The 24,947-nt window shown below is 42.4% G+C and overlaps 4 protein-coding genes across 6 annotated transcripts; 2 read left to right on the forward strand and 2 right to left on the reverse strand.

Moving 5' to 3' along the window:
- Positions 1-7,195: 7,195 nt before the first annotated feature.
- Positions 7,196-8,563, reverse strand: LOC120449776 (ketohexokinase). The gene has a single exon (XM_039632415.2). It carries the CDS (start codon positions 8,457-8,459, stop codon positions 7,317-7,319), a length of 1,143 nt encoding a protein of 380 aa, XP_039488349.1. The 5' UTR covers positions 8,460-8,563; the 3' UTR covers positions 7,196-7,316.
- A 64-nt stretch (positions 8,564-8,627) lies between these two features.
- On the forward strand, positions 8,628-9,767 carry LOC120449777 (ketohexokinase). The gene has a single exon (XM_039632416.1). It carries the CDS (start codon positions 8,720-8,722, stop codon positions 9,686-9,688), a length of 969 nt encoding a protein of 322 aa, XP_039488350.1. The 5' UTR covers positions 8,628-8,719; the 3' UTR covers positions 9,689-9,767.
- Positions 9,768-13,905: 4,138 nt separating this feature from the next.
- Positions 13,906-19,153, reverse strand: LOC120449827 (probable fumarate hydratase, mitochondrial). 2 transcript variants are annotated; one of them, XM_039632473.2, is made up of 4 exons: positions 18,941-19,153; positions 15,370-15,662; positions 14,297-15,305; positions 13,906-14,245 (listed from the first exon to the last, which is right to left on the reverse strand). In XM_039632473.2, exons 2-4 carry the CDS (start codon positions 15,511-15,513, stop codon positions 13,986-13,988), a joined length of 1,413 nt encoding a protein of 470 aa, XP_039488407.1. In that variant the 5' UTR covers positions 15,514-15,662; positions 18,941-19,153; the 3' UTR covers positions 13,906-13,985. The 2 variants fall into 2 exon arrangements, with proteins under 2 accessions (XP_039488407.1, XP_039488408.1); XM_039632474.2 differs by having other exon boundaries at positions 15,370-15,674.
- Positions 19,154-23,871: 4,718 nt separating this feature from the next.
- On the forward strand, positions 23,872-24,627 carry LOC120448571 (V-type proton ATPase 16 kDa proteolipid subunit). 2 transcript variants are annotated; one of them, XM_039630631.1, is made up of 2 exons: positions 23,872-24,006; positions 24,058-24,627. In XM_039630631.1, the coding sequence occupies exon 2, from the start codon at positions 24,071-24,073 to the stop codon at positions 24,545-24,547; it is 477 nt and encodes a 158-aa protein (XP_039486565.1). In that variant the 5' UTR covers positions 23,872-24,006; positions 24,058-24,070; the 3' UTR covers positions 24,548-24,627. The 2 variants fall into 2 exon arrangements, with proteins under 2 accessions (XP_039486565.1, XP_039486566.1); XM_039630632.1 differs by having other exon boundaries at positions 23,985-24,003.
- The last annotated feature ends 320 nt before the right edge of the window (positions 24,628-24,947 follow it).

Genomic DNA, 24,947 nt, shown 5'->3' on the forward strand with positions numbered 1-24,947 from the left:
GTTTTATGCTACTTAAGACATCAGCTTAATAAACAGTTCAATAAATGTTGGCCAGGAGCAGCACTGTAATACATATACTATAAATACATCCAAAAGGTGGGTGCAAAAGGACGAACAGCCAGTGGGGAAAAATCGTTAAATTAACATGACAAATGACAACAGGGCTGATAAGACATTCCTGCATGCATGCACGCCACCCACTCAATTTTTTTTCTTGTGTATTTATATTTTATTGGGCGCAGGGCGGTTGGTGCAGTTCCTTTGAATGGCAGTCAACACAATAATAAATCCGTAAATATAATGGCCAAGGATACTTTGGTAATTGGGCGAGCTTATGCTTAACGGCGCTTTAATTTATGCCGGAGTGTCCCTGTCCCTGTCCGTGTCCGTGTCCGTATCCCTGTCCGTGTCCGTGTCCGTGTCCGCGTCCGTGTCCGCGACGTTGTCCGTCCGCCAAAACGCCCATTGGCCACACAACCGCCGGACCTTCCGCCGGCCATTACCATTAACCACTCGGCAAGTACATGGCTCTAGCTATAAAATGTCGCGGTCGCCGTCAATTGTTTACGATTATGACTGCGTTCTATATAGACCATATATACATATATACATATGTACATACATATGTGCACACACATAGTCCTGTGTGCAAGGGGGGCTATGGCTATGCTACGTGTATGCTCTAAACTTTAACGGGCATGTGTACAAAAATGCCAGCTGGTCAACCGCTCAACAGTGGGACAAATATAGATACAAAATATATGAATAATATCCATAAAAAAAAACCGTTCAAATCTAAAGTAAATTTTAAAAGAATCTATATCAATTCATTTTACTATAATACTATTAGTGGTTCATCTTTTTTTATATATACCACTTTAAAAATATTTATAAATGATCAGCTTATAAAAAATATAATATCCCATTTTGAGGGGGCTTAGCCCACTGTCAATCCTTAGGGACAACCAGGCGATTCCAATGGCGAAGCGGAAACGGAAGTTGGAACACATTTTGTTGTTTTGGTGCTTGGTGGGCACTCGTCTTTTTATTACAATATTTGCCGGCGTAGTTGCCGTTGCGCTTTTTATGAATGCTTTGCATATCGTAAAATTAAATGAACGAAAAATGTTTACGTATTTTCGGACTCTTTTATTACACTGGTTTTTCGGAATGTCGTGGGTGGTGCTGTAGGTGGTGGTGTAGGTGGTGGCACATTCTATTATCGCATTTCGCCCTGTCCCCGCTAATTTGAATATGGCGATAAGCTGGGTAAAATGCTCGACGGGCTGGTATCTAGCATGGCCACAGTTTTGCACCTTTGATTCAATTAAAAGTCACCATCCCGCTGGAAAATCCATTAACCCATCCAGCTGTACTGTCGCCAATCCCAAATCCTCGTGGGCATCCCACTTCATCCTGGGCATTGTTTACTCTGAGTGACGGCAATTAACCAAGAGTCGATTGCTTTATTACCTTGGCTCTAAGAACATCAAGTGTCCTGCTTAGTGATGGGAAAGCTCCAAAATGTTTGTAGCTAGTTGAAAAAAAATAACAGATAGTTAATATATCATAAGCATTATAGGAATATATTAATGAAAAGATAGATATATAATAAATATATATTGATAATTATTACCATTCACAGCTTTGACTGCTACTCATTCTACTGCTTCGTTAACAATGTACAAATGAATAAATAATTCCATAAAATAAAGCTAAAATTCATAAAGTATGTGGCAAGTACCTCCACTTTTCCCATCACTGATCCTTTTCCCTTTTGCAGAACTGCCAGCAGAATGAGAGCTAAATACTTTGTTAGTGCGCTTAGTAGTTTCGTGTTCATACATAAATTATGTTAATACCATCAAACGAGAGTAACTAGCCATAAAAACACCAAATAAAGCCCTGCAGAGCGAGCAGTTAGTGGACACCAGTCACCAGTAACCAGTCACCAGTTACCAGTTACCAGTCACCAGGTGAGGTGATGACGGACAAAAAGGGCAACTGGAGGATGCGGCCAACATGGATGGGCAAACGCGTCGCTTTATGGGGTCGTTAAAAGGTCCAGGGACATAAAACCCATGGAGGAAATTAAGTTTTGCGAGGCGGACAAAGTGAATTCCTGATCGCCACTTCAAGCTGAAGCCGTTCCAGTCCATTGTACCCGCTTTAAATCAGTTAATGGCAACTTACAAATTACCCGCACAAAGCAAACAGCAGCAGCTTAAAAATACTGTTCAATTATTTAAGCGCTTTTAAAAATGTGAAGTTAAATCATACGTCGTTTTTTGAGTTAAAATGTCATAATTGATGAGACCCTCTATTTATGCTGCAGAACAATTTAAATTTAAAAAACTTGAATGTGCATTCTTTTTGGTTAAAGAAAATTATGATATTCCCTGACTTACAGAGACCTATGATTTCCCCTCACTTACATTTTTCTTGCAAGTACTTTTCTTCTTAATTGCAAATTCGGCAGTTTTCGCAAGAGGGTCTGATGATTGATATGCTTGTTAGGGGGGAAACACATAAAAGCCTGAAAAATAGTACTTTAATGCATTTAAATGGCTTTCCTTTCAGGACATGCTCCTCCGCCCAGATTAGTCGCCTGCCTGCCACTTTTTTGTTTTGATTTTTCTTTTGCTCAACTCTTCGGCGATACCTTCATCAATCATTTCTCGCGAAAGCAAACACTGTCAGCTCCCGGGTCCTGTGTCCTGTATCCTGAGCTCTGTGTCCTGGCTCCCGGTTCCGTTTTGGGCTTGGGTTTGAGTTCGAGTTCGGGTTTGGATGTGGGGTTGGGTTCGGTTAGCGCCTGCAGTGGATTAGGCAGCGACTACGACATCGGCGACAGTCGACGTCATCCTATCCCTTCCGGGTTAACAAATGAATTTCGCGTGTTGGCCCCTTGCGACTTGAAAGGATTTCCACGCACTGAAACTCAAACGGATTGAACGGAAGTACATCAAAAGCGAGGCCCTCGAATGGCACATACCCTGTGTGACTGCAATGAGTAAGTCGTTTGAACTCTACGATATATATACATATACATATATACATATTAGAACACAGAGATACATATCATAGCCATGTGTTTTTTTTCATGGCTTCTGAGTAAGCTGTCACCCATTTCGATACACCCCAGATTCTAGCAAGCACTGGGTATCAAAGGAAAAAATAAGAAAAACTGCGAGTAAAAGGATAACCAATGACTTTTACCCCACGTGTGTGTGTGTGTGTGTGTGTGTGTTACGCCCTCACTGAAGTTCATTTTAGTCGGCGAACTGTGAAAAGGCAGCCAAGCACGAAAATAATAACAAATTCCTGCACAAAGCTGAGTGAACTGAAGTAAAGTGAAATGTTTTTTTATGTAATGAGCGTAATAATCAGAGAAACATGCGAAAGGATCTGCCACGTTTTTCTTGATTGATTCGAGCACAACAGCGAAAACCTTATTAAACCTGAACAACCCAAAAGGGTTTTCCCTTTTCCCTATCGCCACCCCATCGCTGCAAAATCAAAGCCGAGTTAACCAAGACAATAAAAATGGGGCAAAAATCCCATTGACGACTGAGGTTTTAAGCCTTGTTACAAGAATGGGCGATTCTGGCCCATGATGGATGAGGAATGCAAACAGATTTGGTTCCGAAACCATTTCCAGCCTGTGTACTGAAGGTATTTGTTTTACAAAAAGCATTAAATGGACTTAAAGTCCAGTCCTTTGACTAGTAAATGCCACTTTTGCCATATTTAAATAGAGTTTCGGGCACATGCTAATATGAAAGGAAAGCAAGCGTTCTACGTAATATATGGAAAGGTTAATCCTCCAATGCCACTGAACTGAACTACTCTTGTGCTGCTGCGCCACCGATAAATAAGAATAATGTGCGGAATCCGGCAAAGGAAGCCTCCATAATGACCATGAGAGAACAGTTTATGGTTAAATAAAGGCACAGCGGCAAAACTCCATTTTCTAGACACAGTGTCGGTTGTTACTGTAACGCCCCCTTTTTCCCTATTCTCCCACCGCCCATGTACATGTATATGTGTGCCACCCGTCGACGGAAGGCCCCCCTTGGTTATGCAAAGTAATGCAAAATTGCGATGGCGGCCAGCGGCAGCAGCGATTCAAATGCAAGTGGTCCACTTACACACGCCATGTGCACAGTGGTCAGAGAATTCTACATAATTTTTTTATGCAAAAAAAAGGCATTTATTAATTGCCTAAAAATCAAAACTAGGTAGTCTTTTATCTTGGTTTTTTTTTAAATTTGGGTAGAAAAATAATGTGTAAATTAGTTTTAACACTAAGAATAGCATAAGGAAACTTCGTATTGTGACAGCAAAAGTTTAAAGTAAAGTTAAAGAAATGTTTGTTTATTTATTTTTAGATTTTGGTAAATCATATAATTTAATATTTTTTGTTTCACTGAATAATCGAGTTTTACCACTGTGCAAGGTTGTTGTTTTTCCATCTGTGCGCTTGGCTAAAATGCACGGGTGTGTGTGTGTGTGCGTTTTTTATATTGGCCAAGCTTGATAACGCATATTTTTGGCTTATTTTGCAGCTTACTGCTGCGGCAGCAATTTTGCACAACTGGATGTGTGTGCTCACTTCCTGGAGTCGCCAAATGCCAAACGCCGAAGGGAATGTTAGCACTATGTATAAATTTATGAAGGAAATTAACATTAATAAGCTAGCTAACAAAATGTATTCCTAAAAACTAAAAACATAAATATAAAAACCGCTAGTTACTAAATATAGGATATTAATTTTTTGTTTAAAAACAAGAGATACATTTTCAAAGGGTATTTAAAATGCGATGTGTCTCCGCTTTTGGCTCTTCACACAGTCATTTTTTGTCGCTGCGGTTTGCCCTTCGCAGCCCGTCTGCCGATAATCACGCTATTGCCCCATCAGCCGGAAATGGGCGCGCCGCCATCTTGTGTCTGCACTATGGACGTGTATGCCCTTGTATGTGTGTGTGTGTGTGTGTGTGTGTACACTAGGTTCAGTGTGTGTGTGTGCCCTACGAAATATGCGTGCAAGTGGCATAAAGTGGCAGCCAGGCGGCCATCTTTCGGGTTGCCAATCTGGTGCCAAAGTGCAGAGCGTATATTGGATTTGCCAATCATAAACTGAAGCCAACTGCATAATCTATGCACCATTGCAGTCACACACAGACATCGCAAATCGGATGCGGGCGTATGGAAATGGGATTGAGCTGTTTTCCAAAATACTAGCAACTCCAAAAATCACTTAAATATAGTTCCTTACATAAGAAATGGACCTACAAGGACATGCTGTAGTTTCAAAAATCTCCCTAAAATTCAGTTACATGCAAAAAATCAGTATCATTTTGCATGCTCATAATCATGTTTATAACAACTGCATTACCATTGTTCTAAAACGAGCAAATTATAAACAAAAGTCGAAACTAAGAGACAGCATTACCACTGTTTTAGTTACGGTCTGTGTGTGTGTAGCTGGAATAATAACAATAACTATCTTTTATATCTGCTTAACAGCCAATGCCGTTAAAAAAGCAAATGTTTTTCTCAATTGCCACGGCCATTGTCATGACTGTTATTATATTTGCAGCTATTGTTGCTGATTTTGTTGCCAGTAACTCCGCTGGATCGCTGGCTTTGCATAATGCCCTAAAATCAAAGTCAAATAAACTTTTAGCAACAACCAATGAACAAGATATTTATTAATGTATATAGTTTTCATACGATTTTACTTAAAAGTCTAGGGATCCCAGATTTAAGGGTTCGTTAAAATAAATTCAAAGTAAACTTTAAGATCTAGATATACAGCTACGTTCAATTATTCCTTATTCCTTTTAAATATGAGCACTTTTTCAAGGGATAAAAATGAAGCAAATGTTTTCCAAAGGGTATTTAATAGTGCGGCACAATTGAGTGATATTTGGCTCCCTTTTTAGAACGAATTCGCCGACTGCGTTGCCTTGCCAAAAACAATTCCCACTGAATTTTTACTGCTGAAATAATTTGTAATTTACATAAATGCCGCTCGCTATTCACATTGTAAGTGTGTGCAGTCGGTTTGCTCTTTGGCTTTCGCCGGTTGCATTCAACATTCAACATACAGAAACGAATCCGGAAGGCAAATGAAAGCGTCTCCGGCTCGATCTTCTCCCTTTCTACACCCAAAATGTGGGTAAAACACTCAGAAAATAGAGAACAGCTGCGAAATAAAGTAAGCTTACAAAAATATATTATTATTTATTCATAGGATCAATGTTTAGGTAGTGAGCACTCTCAAAAAGACGCTCAAAAATGTTCTTTGCTCTAAAAAATATATTTTTCTAAAATAACCAGTGAACATATATTTTTTAAGCATATGGCATTTTTCAGAGAATTTTATAGTACAGAGTTCGAGTGCAGCTCTCCCTCAAGTTGGCAGCTGCAATCCTGCGACACATAATTCTGGTTAATATTCGCATGGCGGCGACACAGCAGCCCCAAAAGGAAATAACTTCCTGCGCTGCATGTTTTTACGAGGGAGTGCCACATCCAGATGCAGCATTTCTGGTGGCTGGGATGGTAGCATCCTGCTCCACAGCCACATCAAATGGTTGGACATTTATCGATCCGCTGGCCAGGGATTATTTGCGCTGCCTTCTAGCATCGCCAGCATCTCTGGTAATCTGTGCTGCTTCGCACCGAAATTATCTTCATCGCTCATACGCCGCGTGGCCCGGGAAATGCATGAAAATTGTCACTTATATTCGGTGGTAATTGTTGTTGTCTGCCTGCCTGCCTGCCTGCCTGTTGTACGAAATGATAAATGACCGTGTAGCCCCCGTGCTCCGCCATTCACAACATTTGTCCAAACGCCCAAACGTCTACATAAATGTATATCTATTAGCATTTATCTTGGTCTCCGAGCCGGACAAGTTTCGCCTGACTCAAGAATTAATCATGTGGCAATTATGCTGTGGCAACAGTTCTTCCACAGCATCCATATATATATTATGCTCCTTTTGGCCATTTCCTCTAAGGGCTATCTGCGACATCGTCGAATTGCCACCAGGCACCCAGTGGGAAACGCAACTAAATCATTGTGTCAGGAATTATGCCATGCCTTTGCAGCCTGCTCATTTATGTATCTAAATAAAGCAGTTTGGATTAAATCAGGTATGCCTGCCTGCCCTAAAATCGATTCATATTTTCCTGATAAATGGCCAATTAAGTCTGTTTATAGCAATCGAAACTGACCAATACATTTACATGTTACACTTAAATGTATATACTTTGGATGGTTATTGGGCTGAACATGGAACGCATTCCTAGCTAGAGGCTTCCAGCTCCACTGGAGTCTCACTGGGAGCCACCTGCTTAATGGGTGCCATGGGATCCTTGTCAGGCAGGAACTCAACCGGGCGCAACAGGTGCTTCCGGCAGCTGTTCTGCTGATCGCCATCCTCATCGTCGGAGGACACCTCACTGCCGCACTTCATGCGGACGGGCAGCTGCACTGCCTCGATGGGCAGATGGCCCAAGCAATCGAAGCCCACATAGCCCAGCTTATAGCTGGCCACGGCATTGGCAAAGTCCACGGCTTCGGCCAGTCGCCTTTGCCTCACAAAAGCGGCGTAAATGAAGCCCGCGGTGAAGCAATCACTATCGCCAACGCGATCGATGATCTTCTTGGTCTTGTGAGCGGGCAGTTCGAAGTACTGCCCCTCGGTGGTCATACAGCCCGCGCCCAGGCTGCTCCAGGGCACAATGATGCAGGGTCTGCGTATGCGGATGTCCCTGGGCATGCGCAGGAGCTGATTGATGCCCTCGCAGGCCTCCAGCGGCGTCTTCCAGCCCCTGGACTCGGCTATGTACTTGGTGACGAATACATAGTCGCACATGGCCACCAGATGCGCGACCTGTGCGAAGGCATTGAAGATCTGCAGCGATACCACTATGCGATCCCGCTCATCCCGCCCGTTGTTGTGATCGAGGATTAGGCGTATCATATCGCAAGTTTCGCGCGGACTGCGTGCCTCGAAGTTTACCCAGCCGTACTGATCGAGATCCAGTTTCCGGAAATCGGCAGCCGTGACATACGGAAATGGTTTGTCACAGTATACCACTGTGCAGCGACGTGTCCAGCGATCCTGGACGATGGTGGAGAAGGGCGGACTCTGGTCCGTGAATGTACAGTGGCTGATGTCAATGCCCCGCTGCTCGAGATCATCCAGGATCATGCGATAGGTGGGATTACGGGTGAGCACGCCGAACAGCTCCACATTGGCGCCCAGCAGCCGGAGGGCCGTGCTGACATTGGAGGATCTACCGCTGCGCTGGAGGTTCCCGTTCTGGGTGCTGCACCTGTCGCATTGGAAGTCCACCTTGTCCATGGTGGTCACGTAGTCCACCTCCGTGCAGCCGACGCAGAGCACGGCCTTCATCACGCTGATCGCACACCATTGGCTCATCCTGGCGTTTGTCTATAGCTCCTCCTCCTCTACTCCTCTCTTCGATTCTCCACCCTGAATTTCAATTGATCATAATTTGTGCTTTGTTTTTGACAAATGATTGACTTCTTGGGTAAAGCATTGTAGATCTCAGCCATCGCCTCTGGGCAAAGATACTTTTTGAAAGATACATTTTCAATCTAAATTTTCGTATCAAATCAGGCAGGCACTTTTTGGAAAAACTATTTTAAAAGACTGAAATTTACAAAGTAGTCTTCAATATGACTCAATATGGCAACAAACTGAGCTGGGCTGTGGGCAAGAAGACGGTGCTGTGCATCGGCACCACGACCATTGACTTTGTCTCGACCATAAAGCACTTTCCCGGTGAGAACACACATCAAAAGGTTATTGGAGGCTACTGGATTCGCGGTGGAAAGGCTTCGAACAACTGCACTGTACTCGCCAATCTGGGGGTTAAAGTTGAGCTCCTGGGAGTGCTGAGCAATTGGAGTGTGTTCCAGGTTCTGATCGATGACTTGCGAGCACGGGGCATCATTATCGAGAACTGTCCGCGTTGTGACCAGGGTGCGCCCTTCTCATCCGTGATCCTCTGCAAGGCGACCAAAACGCGAAACATTGTCTATTGCAATAATAACTTTCCGTACGTGAGCGTCGAGGATTTCCGGAAGTTGGACCTCAACCGCTATGGTTGGATTCACATTCGTGCTTTGTACTTTGATAAATCGCTGCCAATGGTCAAGGACATAGAGGCTTATAACGCGACCAGCAAGGAGAAGATCGTGCTATCGATATATTTTGATAATAACCTGGACGACATGTGGCCCCTGATGGACTACTGTGACTATGCCGTGTTCTCCAAGAAGCTGGCCCAAACCAATGGCTGGACTTCCATGGAGGATGCCTGCCTGCAGCTGGACGAGCGATTGCGTATGCGTTGGGGCCTCAACCTGAAGCGACCATATGTGGTCGTCCTTTGGGGCGATCAGGGTGCGGGGTTCATGGATCTCGATGGCAACTTCACCCACGCCAAGCCCCACAAGCCCAGACGCATCGTGGACGCCTTGGGCGCCGGAGACACCTTCATGGGCACCTTCATCTACGCCCTCTACATCCGGGAGAGATCCCTTGCCGTCGCCGTGGATTTCGGCAATCGCATGGCCAGCTACAAGTGCTCGAGAAATGGATACGATCACATCGCTAATATCTTGCTGCCGCCGATCTTGTGATTGCATTTCTCACTTTGAATATTTTGTGAAAAAAAGATAAAATAATAATATAATTGCATCTAGAACATAAAAGAAATAACTACCCCTCTTAAACCTTAAACTCAGCCACCATTCAGTGAATTTAAATTTATTACGTATCCGCACCGTGGGCAGTTAATACCATAATTACCCTTGCAGACGCGCGACCAAAAGTGTATCGACCATAAATTATGGGATAAACACACTTTCGTTGTACCGCCTTTTGCGTTTTTTACGGGAGTTTCCAAATTGATTGCAAAGCGAACCTGCAATGTCATTAATTTTTCCTCGCTGAAAAGGGTTCAGAAGTTTTTCATTCATATACGCACGTACCTTTTGTTGTTCACCCTTGGTCACTTGAATTATAGCCAGATTATTTAAATAAATAGTAGCCATTCGTGCACTAAATGGTTCATTTTATATACCCACGAATAGCAGGTGACCAAACTGTCTCTGTTTCGAACCGATAAATAAATAAATAGAACTAATGGATTGCCTACAGATTATGCAAATGTGGACGGAGCAAGGCAAATTCTTAATTAGAGTTTTAAGTCAAAATCAATAAGCCCCTGATTTTTGAATTTTGTTGAACGCGCAAAAAATAAAATGGCTGTCCCAAAATAATAAAAAATTCATAAATATTGAAATGAAAATCCTCACACCACTCTCCTCCAAAGGAAAAACTCAAATCGAATTATGTATAAATTTCCATGCAAAATCCCGTGATTTAAGAAGCCGAGTGGTCAAAAGCGGGCAACTGGCTGCCGTAAACTTCACTTTTGCCGCTTGATTGAAACTCATTTATCATCATAAATTAGAATTGGGTGGGGGGTATTTTGGTCCTGGAGGAGATTCATCATACTCCCAACAGCGGACTGTAATCTGGCTCAGATTGAAAATTAATGAGGTCATCAGGCGCTGTATACCCAAATTGCTGTGCCAAGTAATTTAGAGCAAAACAGGCGTTCTTCGCTTTTCTTTTCCTTCAAATTGCTATTTTTCAACGTAAATTTTATGCTTTTTGTTGCCATTTATAAATTCACTTAACAGGGTGCCCAGGATTCAACCACCAGTAAGTCAAGTTCCCCATTGTAAATTCATCCCCCTTAAAAACCCTCTGAAAGCCTGCCCTTTAGATTTTTGTTTGTACTCAGATATAACTTTTAGGGATTTGTTTCATAACTTACCATTTAACGAAACTCTAATTTAATTAATTGGGAATAATTTATAAGAACGGCTAAAGACGGGGAAATAAAATGATTTTAGAAAGCTGTTATTCTTAATCAAAAATTTGACTTCAGGATATTAAGTATTTTTTAAACCAAAACTAGTTAAAAAATAAAACACTACAAATGAATTATCCACTCTTATATGTTGAAAGGACATTGAAGGTCAGCACTTCAAATGTTTTCAAGTCCCCGAACAGTTTGAAAAGCTCATTTCGAAAAGCTTCCGGTTTATTGGGCAAATACGCAACCAGCGCTGTGATTATGCCGCAGTCCGCAATTTTTCAACATTTAATCAAAGGAAGGACATCGAGACCCCCGTCGATGGAGGAGATTGAGGCGATGGGGGGGATGCCATCCTGGGACTCTGTGTCCATCCGTGTGCTCCGACTGGACACTGGGCTGGACACATCTCCCCTGGATGATGGAAATGCGGTTCAATGTGCTCTATATGCTCTCGCAGTGTTATTACTATTCATTTCCATCCAGCGGGTGGCTGTCAATTTAATACCCTCCTTGATTTCAAAGCTAAGTTTCGTTGTATTTTATTACAAATAACTGCTTTTAAATAAATGCTAAAGCAAAAAAACTAATTTTGCTCTCAAAAACTGGCGTACAAAGTTTCCTTTTTCGTGGCGACCACAAAATTCTATTATTTCCGTCTGCACTTCAATTGGTAAAATAATGCGATTGCTAAGAAAATTATGCGACAGCAACTTGAAAAGCAAAACTACCATGGCGGGATCATATTTTGATTATGTCAAAGAGAAGGGCAGCAATTTGGATTTGAAATGCGACCTTTGGGGTTACTACATTGCTTTTGTATGGCTGCTACTTCAATTTACTTGTCACATTTCCGCCAAAAGTCTTGCCCAACTTTTCTCATTTCGGTTGTCGCTGTTGTGGATGCTGTGATTCATTTCTATTTCAATTGCTACAGTGCTACATTGCTACATCAAAAAAAAGGACTTCCGTTTCCGCTGGCGCAGCTCGATGCTTGCAGCCAAGAACTTTGCGAATACCGAAAACCATTTCCACCAAAGTTCCTAGAGAAATTAAATATAATTTAGCTCTCAGCTGTTCGTGCTGTTTTAATAATTTTGTACAGATTCTAGAAGAAATGCAGTTCGTCTACTTATTTATTTCTCAATACAGTTTGTCTGTCTTTGTAAATGCATTTTATTTATATTTTTAGATATTATGTTTGTCGATAAATACTTTAAATTACTCCTAGACAATGTCTCAGTGTTTGATCCTTCCTTTCATGTAAAACTTTTGTTATTTAATAGCCTTTAATTTGGATTTTGTAGGAAAATACACTGCGTATCCTTGCCCAAACTTGACAAAAGTAGTCTCGACGGTCAGAAAGTCAATAAGATATCAAACCCTAATTTGCATGCACGATGACTGTGTAAGCCAAACAGAAACCATCCCACCGTTTGACTTTGTGCTTCATTTCGCCCCCAAAACAACGTGGTATTGGGCTACGTGGCGTATACGTAATTAATGGCCCAGGGCCTTGATGAACATGCGTCAGTTTACCCAACAAAAACCCAACCCAAACCAAACCAACCCAAGCCAAGCATTTCGCTTTGAAAACTCTTGGTTTCCTAGACCAATATTAATTCCGACTTGTTTGCTGTTGATTAGGGCCTCTGTTGTCCACATCAATGAATTGTGGTAAAGTTTCAAACCTAATAACACTAGATTGCCAAGTAAGTAAGAAGAAAGAACAAAATAGGTTGCATACTTTTGTTTTTTGAATACCGAGCGATATAAATATTTCCACTAGTTACGCCTACTAAAGAACAATTGAAAATAGGGAATGTTGTTGGCTACTATATACCAATTGAAAATAGAGAATGTCGTTGGCTTTTCTAGGAAACCATATTTGCAGCACAACTATAATCAGCGGGGATTAACTCTTTGCATTGACAGTTTGCTTATATAGTAGCAATTTGAAGGGATACCCTATCCCTGCAAGTGGGTCTAGTAATATCCCTTATTCGATTATAGGTAATCGTACCCCTGACTCGACGACCCTTCCGGCACTCGGTTCATTACGCTACCCCTAGGTAATGATGAACTCTGTGCGGAAACGACGGCGGTTACCTGGGATGTTATTGCAGACAATTGTAAGCTATTGACATTTCAATTGTCTTTTATTATTGCCGAGTACCGAGTACCGAGGACTGAGGACCGAGGACATAAGACTGGCAAACGGGAGTGATATCGACCCTCATTTAAATTACAAAAGAGGGTGGGGTAGACAACACAAAGAAACAATGAGAAAGTAACACACGCATGCAATGAAAGCTAAAATTTGCATAATAATAGCAATTGCACTCGCTTCAGGTATTAAAGACCCAGTTCAACTGGTTGGGAAATGCGGGAAAAAGGAGAAAAGTAATGCAGAAAAAAAAGGAAAATGACTGGAGGAGGGGGGGTGAATAGAAAGGAATAAGCAAAATGTAGGGAATCCAATTTTCACCTAATGTCGGTGGCAGCTTCAATCCAAGTACATCAACGTCCCCTTCGATTGGAACGACCGTCATTTCCGTGAAATAAGAAAATAGTCGCAATTGCTGCGAGCTACTTTTATTTGGCTTTTGTTATTTTCCGTTTCAAAGTATCAATTTGTGCATCATTAAAACAATTTGATTTCCCTTCCACTCGACAAGAGTGCGACCCTACCCAAACAGTAGGTATGTATACCCCTTAAAAGGGGTCTCAAATTTGACTTGACGACCTAATTTGGTACGCATTCAGCTGGCAGGATTTCCATCCTCTCAAAGATTCCTTGGCAGAACCCTAATTAGGACCTTCCCAACGGATATAGCAATGGGTTTCAGTGGCATATTACGCTTTTTTCAGTCGATATGGCAGGAAGTTTAATTGGAACTCAAATGTCTAGAACAATTCTATAGCATAACTACCTTGTGCGGGAAGATGAACCATTACCAAAACTTGATATCTATTTACATCTCTTTCTCGATTGTATTTGCAACGATAAAATTTAGTAATAGGTTAAACATAGCACACTAAAGGAGCACCTAAGAAGGACCCAGCATCTTCTCGGGACGCACCCACTCGTTGAAGTCCTTCTCCGATATGCCGGCGTTCAAGGCCTCCTCCTTGAGAGTAGTGCCATTCTTGTGGGCCGCCTTGGCGATCTGGGCCGACTTGTCATAGCCAATGTGCGGATTGAGGGCTGTCACCAGCATCAGCGACTCGTTCACGATCTTGGCCAGCTTCTCCTTGTTGGGCTTGATGCCCTTGACGCAGTTGCAGTTGAAGCTCATGCAACCATCCGCTGTAAATTAAATATAAATTATTTTCACTTTTCCTTAATAAAAACACTTACCCAATAGCTTGATGGAGCGTAGCACATTGGAGGCTATCAGTGGCTTGAAGACGTTCAGCTCAAAGTGTCCATTGGCACCGCCCACGGAGACGGCCACGTGGTTGCCCATCACCTGGGCACAGATCATGGTCATGGCCTCGCACTGCGTGGGATTCACCTTGCCGGGCATGATGGAGCTGCCCGGCTCATTTTCCGGCAGCAACAGTTCACCCAATCCGCAACGTGGTCCCGATCCCAAGAAGCGTATATCGTTGGTGACCTTCATCAGGCTGACAGCCAGGACATTGAGGGCGCCATGCACCTCCACCATGGCATCTCGGCAGGCGAGTGCCTCGAAGAAGTTGGGCGCCACCACGAAGGGCAGTCCGCTGAGCTGGGCAATCCGCTTGACGCACTTCTCGGCGAATCCTCGACGGGTATTCAGTCCGGTTCCCACGGCTGTGCCACCCAGTGCCAGTTGATAGACGCGCGGCAGGACCGCGTCGATCCGCTGGAGGCCGTTGGTCAGCTGCTGGGCATAGCCACTGAACTCCTGGCCCAGCGTCAGCGGCACTGCATCCTGGGTGTGGGTGCGTCCGATCTTGATGATATCCTTCCACTCACTCGACTTGGCGTGCAGTGCATCCCGCAGTCCACTGACCGCCGGCCGGAGATCCTTCGTCAGCGCAGTGGCCACCGCAATGTGAATGGCCGAGGGAAAGGTGTCGTTGGAGCTCTGCGACATGTTCACATGGTCGTTGGGATGCACTGGGTCCTTGGTGCCGATGCGTCCGCCCAGCAGCTCGATGGCGCGATTGCCGATGACCTCGTTGCTGTTCATGTTGCTCTGGGTGCCCGAGCCCGTCTGCCAAATGGGCAGCGGGAAGTGACCCTCGTCGTAGAGCTTTCCGGATATCACATCATCCGCTGCATTCGAGATGGCCGTGCTCAGCTTGGGATCCAATCCAAACTCCTGGTTCGTTTCGGCCGCCGCCTTCTTCAGTATGCCCATCGCCTGGATTATCTGACGCTACTCGGGTTAACATTGGGTTAGCTCCAATGGTTAGGATGTGGCATATGGATGGAGAACTTACTGGCATTCGCTCCTCCTCGCCGCCAATGCGAAAGTTGAGGAGGCAGCGCATCGTCTGCGCGCCGTAGTAGCGATCCATGGGCACCTCCATGGGTCCCAGGGTGTCGCTCTCCTGGCGCGTCTCCACCTTCTTGCTGGTGCTCATCCTGGTGAGATCAGGTATTTTACTTGGCAAGCACTACAAAAAATGCTCTGGTGTCTGGCAGGACACTGGTGATTTGACAACAAACAACAGGGGATTTCTAGTTCGGATTTTGGCTAGTCATTACTATATACCTGCTGGTTATGTCTGCACTGGAAAAAACACTAGCACACATGTACATACATTTATATAAGATTATAATAATATTTTAATATGAATAGCTAGTCTTAACTTAGTCAAAAGTACTTATTAATAAATGTTTATAGGCGGTTATGGTAAATCCAGACTTGATCTTTTAGTTTATGTTTATATTAATCACTGATCAACTATAATTTCTGTAAGTGTACCGCCTAGATAAATTACCTGTACTCTTCATAACCATTTAATGAAAGGCTGTGTGAGTGTTCTTCATATTCCATTATACGGGATTCGCCTCGAAAATACGTTATATCATCATACATACATGGCACTGTCCGCACTTTTTGTGTTTGGGCCATGGCTAAGACAACCTGGCTTAGACAATCGATGTTGGGTGAAAACGACTTGAGTTCGCCAGGCGGGTGGCTGAAGTGGAACAAATTAATTTCGTTCGCTTTAATTATTCCTCTTATTCTCTTCTATTCTGTTCTATTCTGTACTGTACTGCGAAACACTCGATTCCTACTTTGCTGTCCGTCATACAAGTTGCTATAATTTGAGGTCTATAAAGTCAGCGGCTCTTAAGGTCAAAATGTGTGCGCGGGAATCATGGTTTAATTATTTAAATGATTTCACGTTGGGATTTCGCTTTTCATTTCTCACATTATCTGTCCTAAGTCCGTAAATCATGCACATCATCGTGAGTTTTTTGTTTTTCCGTTTTTTTTTTTGTAGGTCTGACCTTAGAGGTTCTACTTGAAAGGATTTCCCCGCCCTTCGCAGTTACTCATCACTCAAGTTGGGTGTGTCTGCTTGGATTGTTATAGTTGAGCTCCAAAATAGCAGGGCTTTAATAACTTTTAGCAAATGTTATGTACAAAGAGATAAGCAACTTATAGGTAATATAATATTCAGTTTAATTTCTTATCAAACTAGATGCATTCAAGTGAAGCAAAGCATTCTGTGCGATAATACTGGATTACAAGCTATTTTTACGCAATCCAGTTGGGCGAATCCTGGACTGGAGTCAACTGTTGACCCCGTGGCCAATCGCGTGTATTCCGGCCGCTTGATACTTCACACCCAGGGCACACGAAGTCGCCTCCTTCGCCGATTTCCATTATGGTTCTGGCCATATTCCTGCGGTTTCTTGGGCCCGTCCAGCGAAGTTCTTTCCTTTGGTTTGGTTTTCTTGGCTTGGCGAACAGCACATGGGCACGCAATGTTTCCGCTGCAGCGGCAGTCTAAAGTGTCCAATCAAGTTTTTGAAATGAAACCTAAATAACATGTCATAATAAATAACCTTCAAGCGACCCGGGGGCCTGCCAGTTGACTCGAACACTCCAACTCCAACTCCAACTTCCAACTCAAACTCTGACTTTGACTCTGGTGCTGGCCAACGAAGAAATCCAAAATCCTGTAATTACAACGTAAATCCAAAATGTCTCAACGCCGCACAGCCGTTGCAAACTCACCCAAACAAACACACTCACTCACACACACAAACACACACTTACTAACACACACAGGGAGAGAGGGCCAAAGGAAACTTAATTCATATATCAAAAAGTTTTTCGGACCGACCAGTGGACGAGAGTAGCAATTTACGCGCAAGTAGCCGGACTCCACTACCAAGACCAAAAACGCAGACCAAGTCCAAGACGAAGTCCATCACTGAGCGAAAAACTGAGCAAGTTTGGCTTGGAAATGCAAGAAATTCAGCTTTTTCAATGTATTATGTATTGTGATTTAATGTATTATTTGTAGTAATAAAGGCAATGCAATACATTTACTTAGATTTAGTTTTTGGTTTGAAAATATTCCTATTTTTAATAGAAACAAGATTAGAGTTGTTAATGTATTTTTTAAACACCAACTACACACTAATTTGGGACAGTGTGCATTACATTGCACACACTTTGCAGGCAGCTCCTCGATTTGGGGCTTGAATTTCTGGAGGAGCGCCGTGCGGGTGGGTGGTCATCGCCAGGATCCGGGGAACTGGCCAGGAAAGCCAAAGCCAACGGATACGGAGGAGCAGGATGAGGGGCAGTGTGGCAGAGTGGCTACTGGGGTCTCGACCCACCCGGTCTTCCACTGTCCGCCTGTCGTGTCGAATGAGAAACACAGCAATTATGCAATTTGATAATACTTCATTCTCGGGTAATAAATATTAATTATTTTTTGCGAATGTGATTTCGTGTTTCGTTTCCAACCACCCAACCACTCAACCACCGAACCACCCAACTGGCCAACCCACTGGGCGCTAGTTTGCGGAGATTTATGGCCAGCCTGCCTGCAAACGAAATGAGACGGATACGTTTTCCATCTTTTCCCGGTTCTTCTTTTTGGCCAAGATGATGACCGGCTAGCTGAGCTTTCATGTCGGACACGTGGATTTGCCTATAAATTCTTGTTGCCACAATTGCACAATTGCACAGGAAGTAAACTGAGATAGCACTAGTATTAGATTCCTGTGAATTTTTAACTGTGAATAACTACTTTTATTTAAAATATCAACTATAGCTATTCTTTGTCATAACATTTTGAATGAAAGAGCATATTTGGTATTAAAACTTTGTGTTATGCCTTTGGGCAATTATATCATTGATTTATCTGCACCCAAAACTATTTACTCTGTGGAAAAATGTTAAGAATTCGGGTCAATGGGGCGGTGTTGTTGTATTGTAAATTTCCCAGACGCATGTTCCGGGCTAATATACACACTTGGCATTAATTAATTTACCCTGCTGACTGACTGACTGACTGACTGACTGACTGACTGACTGGTTGGGTCCTCATAGTCAGAACCATGGTAACCAGTGAGCTTGCTACACTTCCGACCACCTCGTGTGTGTGCGGTTGGCCATAAGTATGAGCCATATGTATGAGCCATATGTATGAGCCATATGTATGAGCCATTTGTATGAGCCCGGATTGAAGCACTCCGATCTGCGCCCCTGGGTATGAGTGTATATGTATATCCATGTAGCAGGAGCATTGTCGTCTTTCGCAGGTTGGTTGACTTCCAGGCCGTTAGCTTTCATTTCATTTCGGTTCATTCCATCAGAAATCTCTCGTGCATAAGGAACATTTTAATTTTGAAAGGGACTGCTGACTGCTGACTCCACTCCGTTGGCAATTGCCATAGCATCCACATATCACACTTCCACACAGAGGACAACCCATCCCACCCACTGAATATAATATATATGTATATAAATAAAAATAACAGAGCTCGGCGAGCGGAATGAAAAAGTTAAATTGAATTGTGTTGGCTGAGAATACTTACACACGTTCGCATTACTACAGTGCACAGTACACATTCCTTTCTTCGTCCTGTTTATCCTGCACTTGAAGTTTACGCAACTTTTTCGCTTAGTTTCTGGCCTGTTTTTGCTTCGTGCTTTGCTAGCAACTGCCAAACTTGCTAGATGTGGCCAAATTGCTTGGGCAGCAGGCGAAAATTGGACTGCGAAAGTTGTAAGAAATAAGACCAGAGCCATGGAAATTGAATGTATTTTGAAACAAAGCCATGTTGATAAGAAAAACTGAGTATAGATTCTGTAGATGTAGGCACACTACAATTGTAGGTACAAGAACCCATCTGTAATCCCTTCACATGTAGTATGTGTCTGTATCCTTTTGATGGCCAAAATAATTTCGCGTTCGTGGCGAAAGCAGCATAGTAATTTCCTACGCACCACATAACCCAAATGACCAAGTTGTCGCCAGTAAATGGCCTCCTGTCACGTCATAGGTCTGCCATATTACCGTCTGGATATAGTTTCTGTTTTACTTTGGGTTCAGTTCTCGGGTGCGGTATAGACTATAGAGTTTGACTCTGGTTTTATGTTGGGCTCGGCTGCAGTAATCAATTTTAATATACCATATACCTCGCGAAGAGGGCCCATTGTTCTGGGCCTTGTTAATAAGCTCATGTTGATATTGGTGGCCACATGAAGCCATACGTCGCCACGGCCATAACAGTCAGTCAGTCAGTCAGTCAGTCAGTCTGTCAGTTTGAGAGTCTGTCAGTCTGCCATTCAGTCAGGACATTGTTGTGGTTTCAGTCCTTTAATCAGTATCTACTTTGGTGGTAAAAGGTTTTCTCGACAGTTTGTCAGCTTTTTGCCACTGAAAAGTTGCAAATAGATGAATTATAATGGTGGATAATATATTAATATTTGAAAAGAAACACAGGTGCTTGGATAAGATGGTATGATTTTTCTTACTATAAGAAAATGAAGTTTAAAAATATAAAAAACTAATAATTCTTACAGCTTCTTTTGTATCTAAAAGTGATCTATATAAACTGCACTCATTTGAGAGTCAATAAAACTATCAGTAATAAATAAGCAGTAGAAGTATATAGTATCATATCATATATAGTATATTTTCTTAGTACTTAAAGAAAATATGTGGAAGGAAAATAATGGTACCTTCTCCACCCGGAAATATTCCCTAGCACTATGAAATTGCTTAAGTAAAACTTGCGCAATTACTTGATGTCAAAAGTTTGGAGTCTCTGTTTAGTCTGATTTTCGTAAGTCCGCAGTTTAATGGAAAACCAAGAAATAAGTATGTCAAATTGCCAAACAAAGAAAGAGCGAAGAGAGGAAAGCCGGGAAACCCAATATCTAATTCCGGCTCCGTTTTTTTTTTTTGGTATGTCAGTGATGTGTCGTTAAACTGTGAAAGGCCGTAAAAAGAGCGAGGACCATAAAAAAATGAATGAGTGGAGAATGGCGAATGGAGAATGGATAATCAGAGACTCCAAGCGATTGCCGGCCACAAATGAACGGGGCGCAGGCGAGTAAATCATTTTACAATGGGCCAAAAGGCCGCCAACGGCTTTATGGCACCCATGAAGGACAATCAAGTAATAGCCGGCGATTTTTACGATGACGCAGAACTACTACATAATAAAAGATATATCAGCAACTAGCTACCAGCTACTGTCCATACTAAAAGCGGCTCTTTGGAATTCAACAAGCTCTGCCTAAATCGTTACATTTGGCACGCCAATGTGGGCGATGCATGTTGGCAATCACTCTTCCGCCGGTTGAACTCCTTCGACATTTTCAATTTTCCATCCCGCTTTTCCCAGCTCTCACTGTGCGTTTTCCTCCCTGTCAGCATATCGAAATTGACGCCCAGCACGCAAGCCAATAAGCCCTGTCAGTCCACGAACATTATGCATGGAATAAGTCCTCAAAATCACACGCCATCGCGAATTACTTTTTAGAATATTTATCTATTTATCGAAGAGGTTACTGAAGGCTACTGAAAATATTTCAAAATTCTGACGCAGTATTTTAAACTGTATCTAATTAAAATTGTATTAAAATCTAAGTTTAAGGTGTCATATCTACTATTTTACACATACACATACACATTGTACTAACTAATGTTATATGGATAAGATAGTAAGAAGCATCAGACATATCAGCATCACAGATTTATTATTTGAAGTAGAATATATATATAGAAGTTGTTTTAAGATCTTTATACATTTATGATTTGTAATAAGATTTTGCAACAATTTCTTTCGGGATATATATATTAAGGTGCGATATGTTAATACCTTTTTGAATTAGAAAACTTTGCTAGTAGAGCTAGTACATGACGATATAACGCCTCTTTTAAATGAACTTTTCAATTTGTCACTTGCTTGGCCCACAGGGCTTTAATGTTCCTGGCTTTGGAGGCAAAACCTTTGGCCGACTTGATTGACAGTAATGACATTTTCACGATTCGCCGGGCGGAAAACAGTGAAAAGCAGCAGCGCACTAGCACGACAAGCGACAGCCAGCAGTCAATAATAAAAATTGCATGTTGAAAACACATTTGGGATCCCGAGACTCACACACACACACACACAGTCATTCTGTTGCCAGTCGTCCCTGTCTTCGACTCCAACTCCGCATCCGCATCCGCCATCGTATCCGTATCCGAATCCGAATCCGAATCCGTATCCATCGCAGCGGAAGCAACAGCAAGCGGAGCTTTGGAACAGTGGAGCAGTGGAGCGGTGGAGCGGAGCGGTTGACACCTTGTGCCCAGTGGATTCGGGATTGGGAAAACCCTTTTAGTTACTCCTTGGGGGTTCGCGGGGAAATCCAGTTAATTTATTTTCGGTTAATTACGTTCGTTAGTTATGTTAGTGCCGCCCGCTTTTCCGGGAAAACCCATGGCCCCTCATTTATTGCACATTGGCAGGAACTTGTGATTTACTGGAATACAGTGAGCAAAAAATCGGGGCAAGGACACGCCAAAGGTTAACTCATAACAGAGCTTTAATCACGGTTTACTTAGTTACTTTAGGTAAGTAAAAATCATTATCTGATAATATTTAAGATATTATTTAGATCCCCTTTTCTTGCTTAAGATTTGAACTGCAAACTGAGCCCAGCTTAGCACATAAAACTTTTCGATCTAAGCTCGCATTCAAAGGAACATAAAAAAGAGCTAACTTTGTTTCAAAATCCCCACAGCAAATCAAATAAAGCATAAGCGGAAAAAAAGGAGGAAAATTTATATTAGCAATAATTCGAAACATACATTTTTTTATTGCCGCTCGCAATCATTTAATCATCTGGAGTCATCAGTTCACTCTCTCCAAAGTGTGATGAAGTGGGGGGCAGTAGCCGGGATTGGGTGGTGCTGGGTGGTGCGGGGTATGGCTGGGTGGTGCAGTGTGGTGCGGAGCGCCCTTCGGAAGGAGTCTAAAGCCAGGCAGTGGGAATAGCACATTTTGTCGCGCTTCCCCATCGACCATTTGACACATGTGTCACTTGCAACCGTTCCGCTTGCCACTGAAGTGCTAGTGCTGTCGCATCAGCAGTTTTCTAGCCAAATCTAGCTACTCTTGCAGTTCCAGAAGAACTATAAAAAAACCTTTAAAATAAATTTAAAATTTAAAATAAACATTTAGTAAATAATTAAGTAACAGAAAAATGATAAAAGTGAGCTAGAACTACTTTACATATGTTATTCCAAAGCCAGAAAAATATGTTTATAAATAATTGAACATAAATAAGATATATAATTAAATAAAGTAACTCAACTTATTTAAATCTACTTTCTTAAACTATATAACTGAACGTAGACTGCATTTAAAAGTGCAATTTTAATTCATCCCTTTTATAAATGAAAGTTATAGTGTCAACTAAAACTAAACTAGCTATATACATATATTCCAGATTTAACACCGAAAAAAATCGGCGGCAACTCTGGCGACTGCGAATGGGACTCAGAATGGGCCTGTGAGTATGAGTGTGAGTATGAATGTGAGTGTGAGTGCGACTGGAGCTGTCGCTGAGCCTTCGGTTGACAGCTGTCAGTGTCAGTTTACATAATTTATAGATTTCAGCGCATAAAAAAGTCATAAAATTTACAATGTTGCTTTCAACAAAAACACATTCGGGCGATTCCTCTGATGCCTTATTTTTATGAGGCAAGACATCAATTTTCGCACAGCACAGTCTAGCCTGCCTATAGCCACTACAAACACACACACACACACAAACTATGCCATGTCCCATTTATATTTCTCAATTTTCCATTCCTCGAAGCAGGAGGAAAAGATTGTTTGTACTGCCATCACCATCGGCATCGCCATCGGCTTTGGCATTCGAAATGCTTTTGATTTATTTGTATTTATGTGATTCCGTTCTCATACTCAACTCCAGCGATAAATTCTCGCACTCAACAAAATACATAAACGATTTATAGTTGCGAAAAGCGGTCCGAACAATAACTAACAAACTGCACAATGGATTCGAATTCGTACTCAGATTCGGATACGGATTCATTCGGAGGCAACCCAAAAGAAGCTCAAGGTGGCACAGAAGTGAGGATTTCGATGCTAAATCCCACAAGGCGGCATAAATCTTTAATGGACAACCTTTCGCACTTTTTCCAGTTGCTTGTGATTAAGCCGGAAATGGAATCTTGATGGGAATTCAGCGAAATATCAGCGAGATATCTTAATTTGATTCCTAATGCACATTTGAATTGAAGATATTTTAAACTTCATTTTCTTTAATAAATATGACTAGAGAATATAAAATAAACTATAAATGTTTGGATTTTATTCAGCTAAATATAAAAACAGAAGTTAAATATTACCATAGTTAAAGAATTATTATATAATATGTATAGGGAGTATCCCACTATATTTTTAATAATAACTTATATAACTTATAATAACTAGGTATACGCATATCTGAAATGGAAAATAACATCCTGCAAACATTTGTAAAAGTAAAAGTTTATTGAGCAGGCGTTGAGTATACAGTGAATAAATACGAATCAAAAATCGCTCGAGCAAGCGAAACTTTTGAATTGAAAGCAGTAAGTTTCTTGGGAAAACTAGCGCTGGGATTACCTTCTCGGTTTTTTCAGAATCCTAATCAAGATGGCAAAGGATACGGCTGATAAGGACAAGCCTGCGTACGCGATCTTCTTTGGCTCGATGGGCGCGGCATCGGCCATCATCTTTTCGGCCTTGGGAGCGGCATATGGAACTGCCAAATCCGGCACTGGAATCGCAGCCATGGCCGTAATGCGACCCGAACTCATCATGAAGTCAATCATACCCGTGGTGATGGCTGGCATCATTGCAATCTATGGTCTGGTGGTGTCCGTCCTGATAGCCGGAGCTCTGTCGGATTCTTATACCATTCGCAAGGGCTACATCCACTTGGCCGCCGGACTTTCAGTGGGTTTTGCTGGTTTAGCAGCTGGATTTGCCATTGGGATTGTGGGTGATGCCGGGGTGCGGGGCACTGCCCAGCAGCCACGCCTCTTTGTGGGCATGATCCTCATTCTGATCTTCGCCGAGGTGCTGGGACTTTATGGGCTCATCGTCGCCATTTACCTGTACACCAAGTAATACGAATTTTCTACACAGAAAAGCTATGTTTTACCCCGCAATTTGAGAGAAATTTTAAATAAAATGTTACATCTAGCCTTTTTTACTAGTTTCAAATCCAACTAATTCGCCCAATGGTAAGAAAAAAAGGAAAATTTAATTCTATATGATTTTTGCAATATACCAGGACCAAAGCATACCTGTTTCCAGCCAAGAAGCAATCAAGAATCCCCACTGCCACAGAACTCAGTCAGCAAAGTCGCCTGTGACAAATCTGGGCCAACTTAACAATCACATCACACGAACGCAGAGCCACTGACACAAAGTTACAAGCTCCCCCAAGGAATTTGCGGAATATGTATTCAAAATGCAAAGCAGCCGAGCTGGGGCCACAAATAAAAACGCCATGGAAAATGGAGGA

Source organism: Drosophila santomea, chromosome 3L (assembly GCF_016746245.2).
Source record: "Drosophila santomea strain STO CAGO 1482 chromosome 3L, Prin_Dsan_1.1, whole genome shotgun sequence".
Lineage (NCBI taxonomy): Eukaryota > Metazoa > Arthropoda > Insecta > Diptera > Drosophilidae > Drosophila > Drosophila santomea.

Excerpts from the sequence above, each read along its gene's own strand:
- LOC120449776 (XM_039632415.2), bottom strand. The coding sequence starts at position 8,459 with ATGAGCCAATGGTGTGCGATCAGCGTGATGAAGGCCGTGCTCTGCGTC.
- LOC120449777 (XM_039632416.1), top strand. The coding sequence starts at position 8,720 with ATGACTCAATATGGCAACAAACTGAGCTGGGCTGTGGGCAAGAAGACG.
- LOC120449827 (XM_039632473.2), bottom strand. The coding sequence starts at position 15,513 with ATGAGCACCAGCAAGAAGGTGGAGACGCGCCAGGAGAGCGACACCCTG. Across the intron at positions 15,306-15,369 it reads GCGAGGAGGAGCGAATGCCA|CGTCAGATAATCCAGGCGAT; the intron begins GTAAGTTCTCCA and ends TAACCCGAGTAG. Across the intron at positions 14,246-14,296 it reads ACGCTCCATCAAGCTATTGG|CGGATGGTTGCATGAGCTTC; the intron begins GTAAGTGTTTTT and ends TTTAATTTACAG.
- LOC120448571 (XM_039630631.1), top strand. The coding sequence starts at position 24,071 with ATGGCAAAGGATACGGCTGATAAGGACAAGCCTGCGTACGCGATCTTC.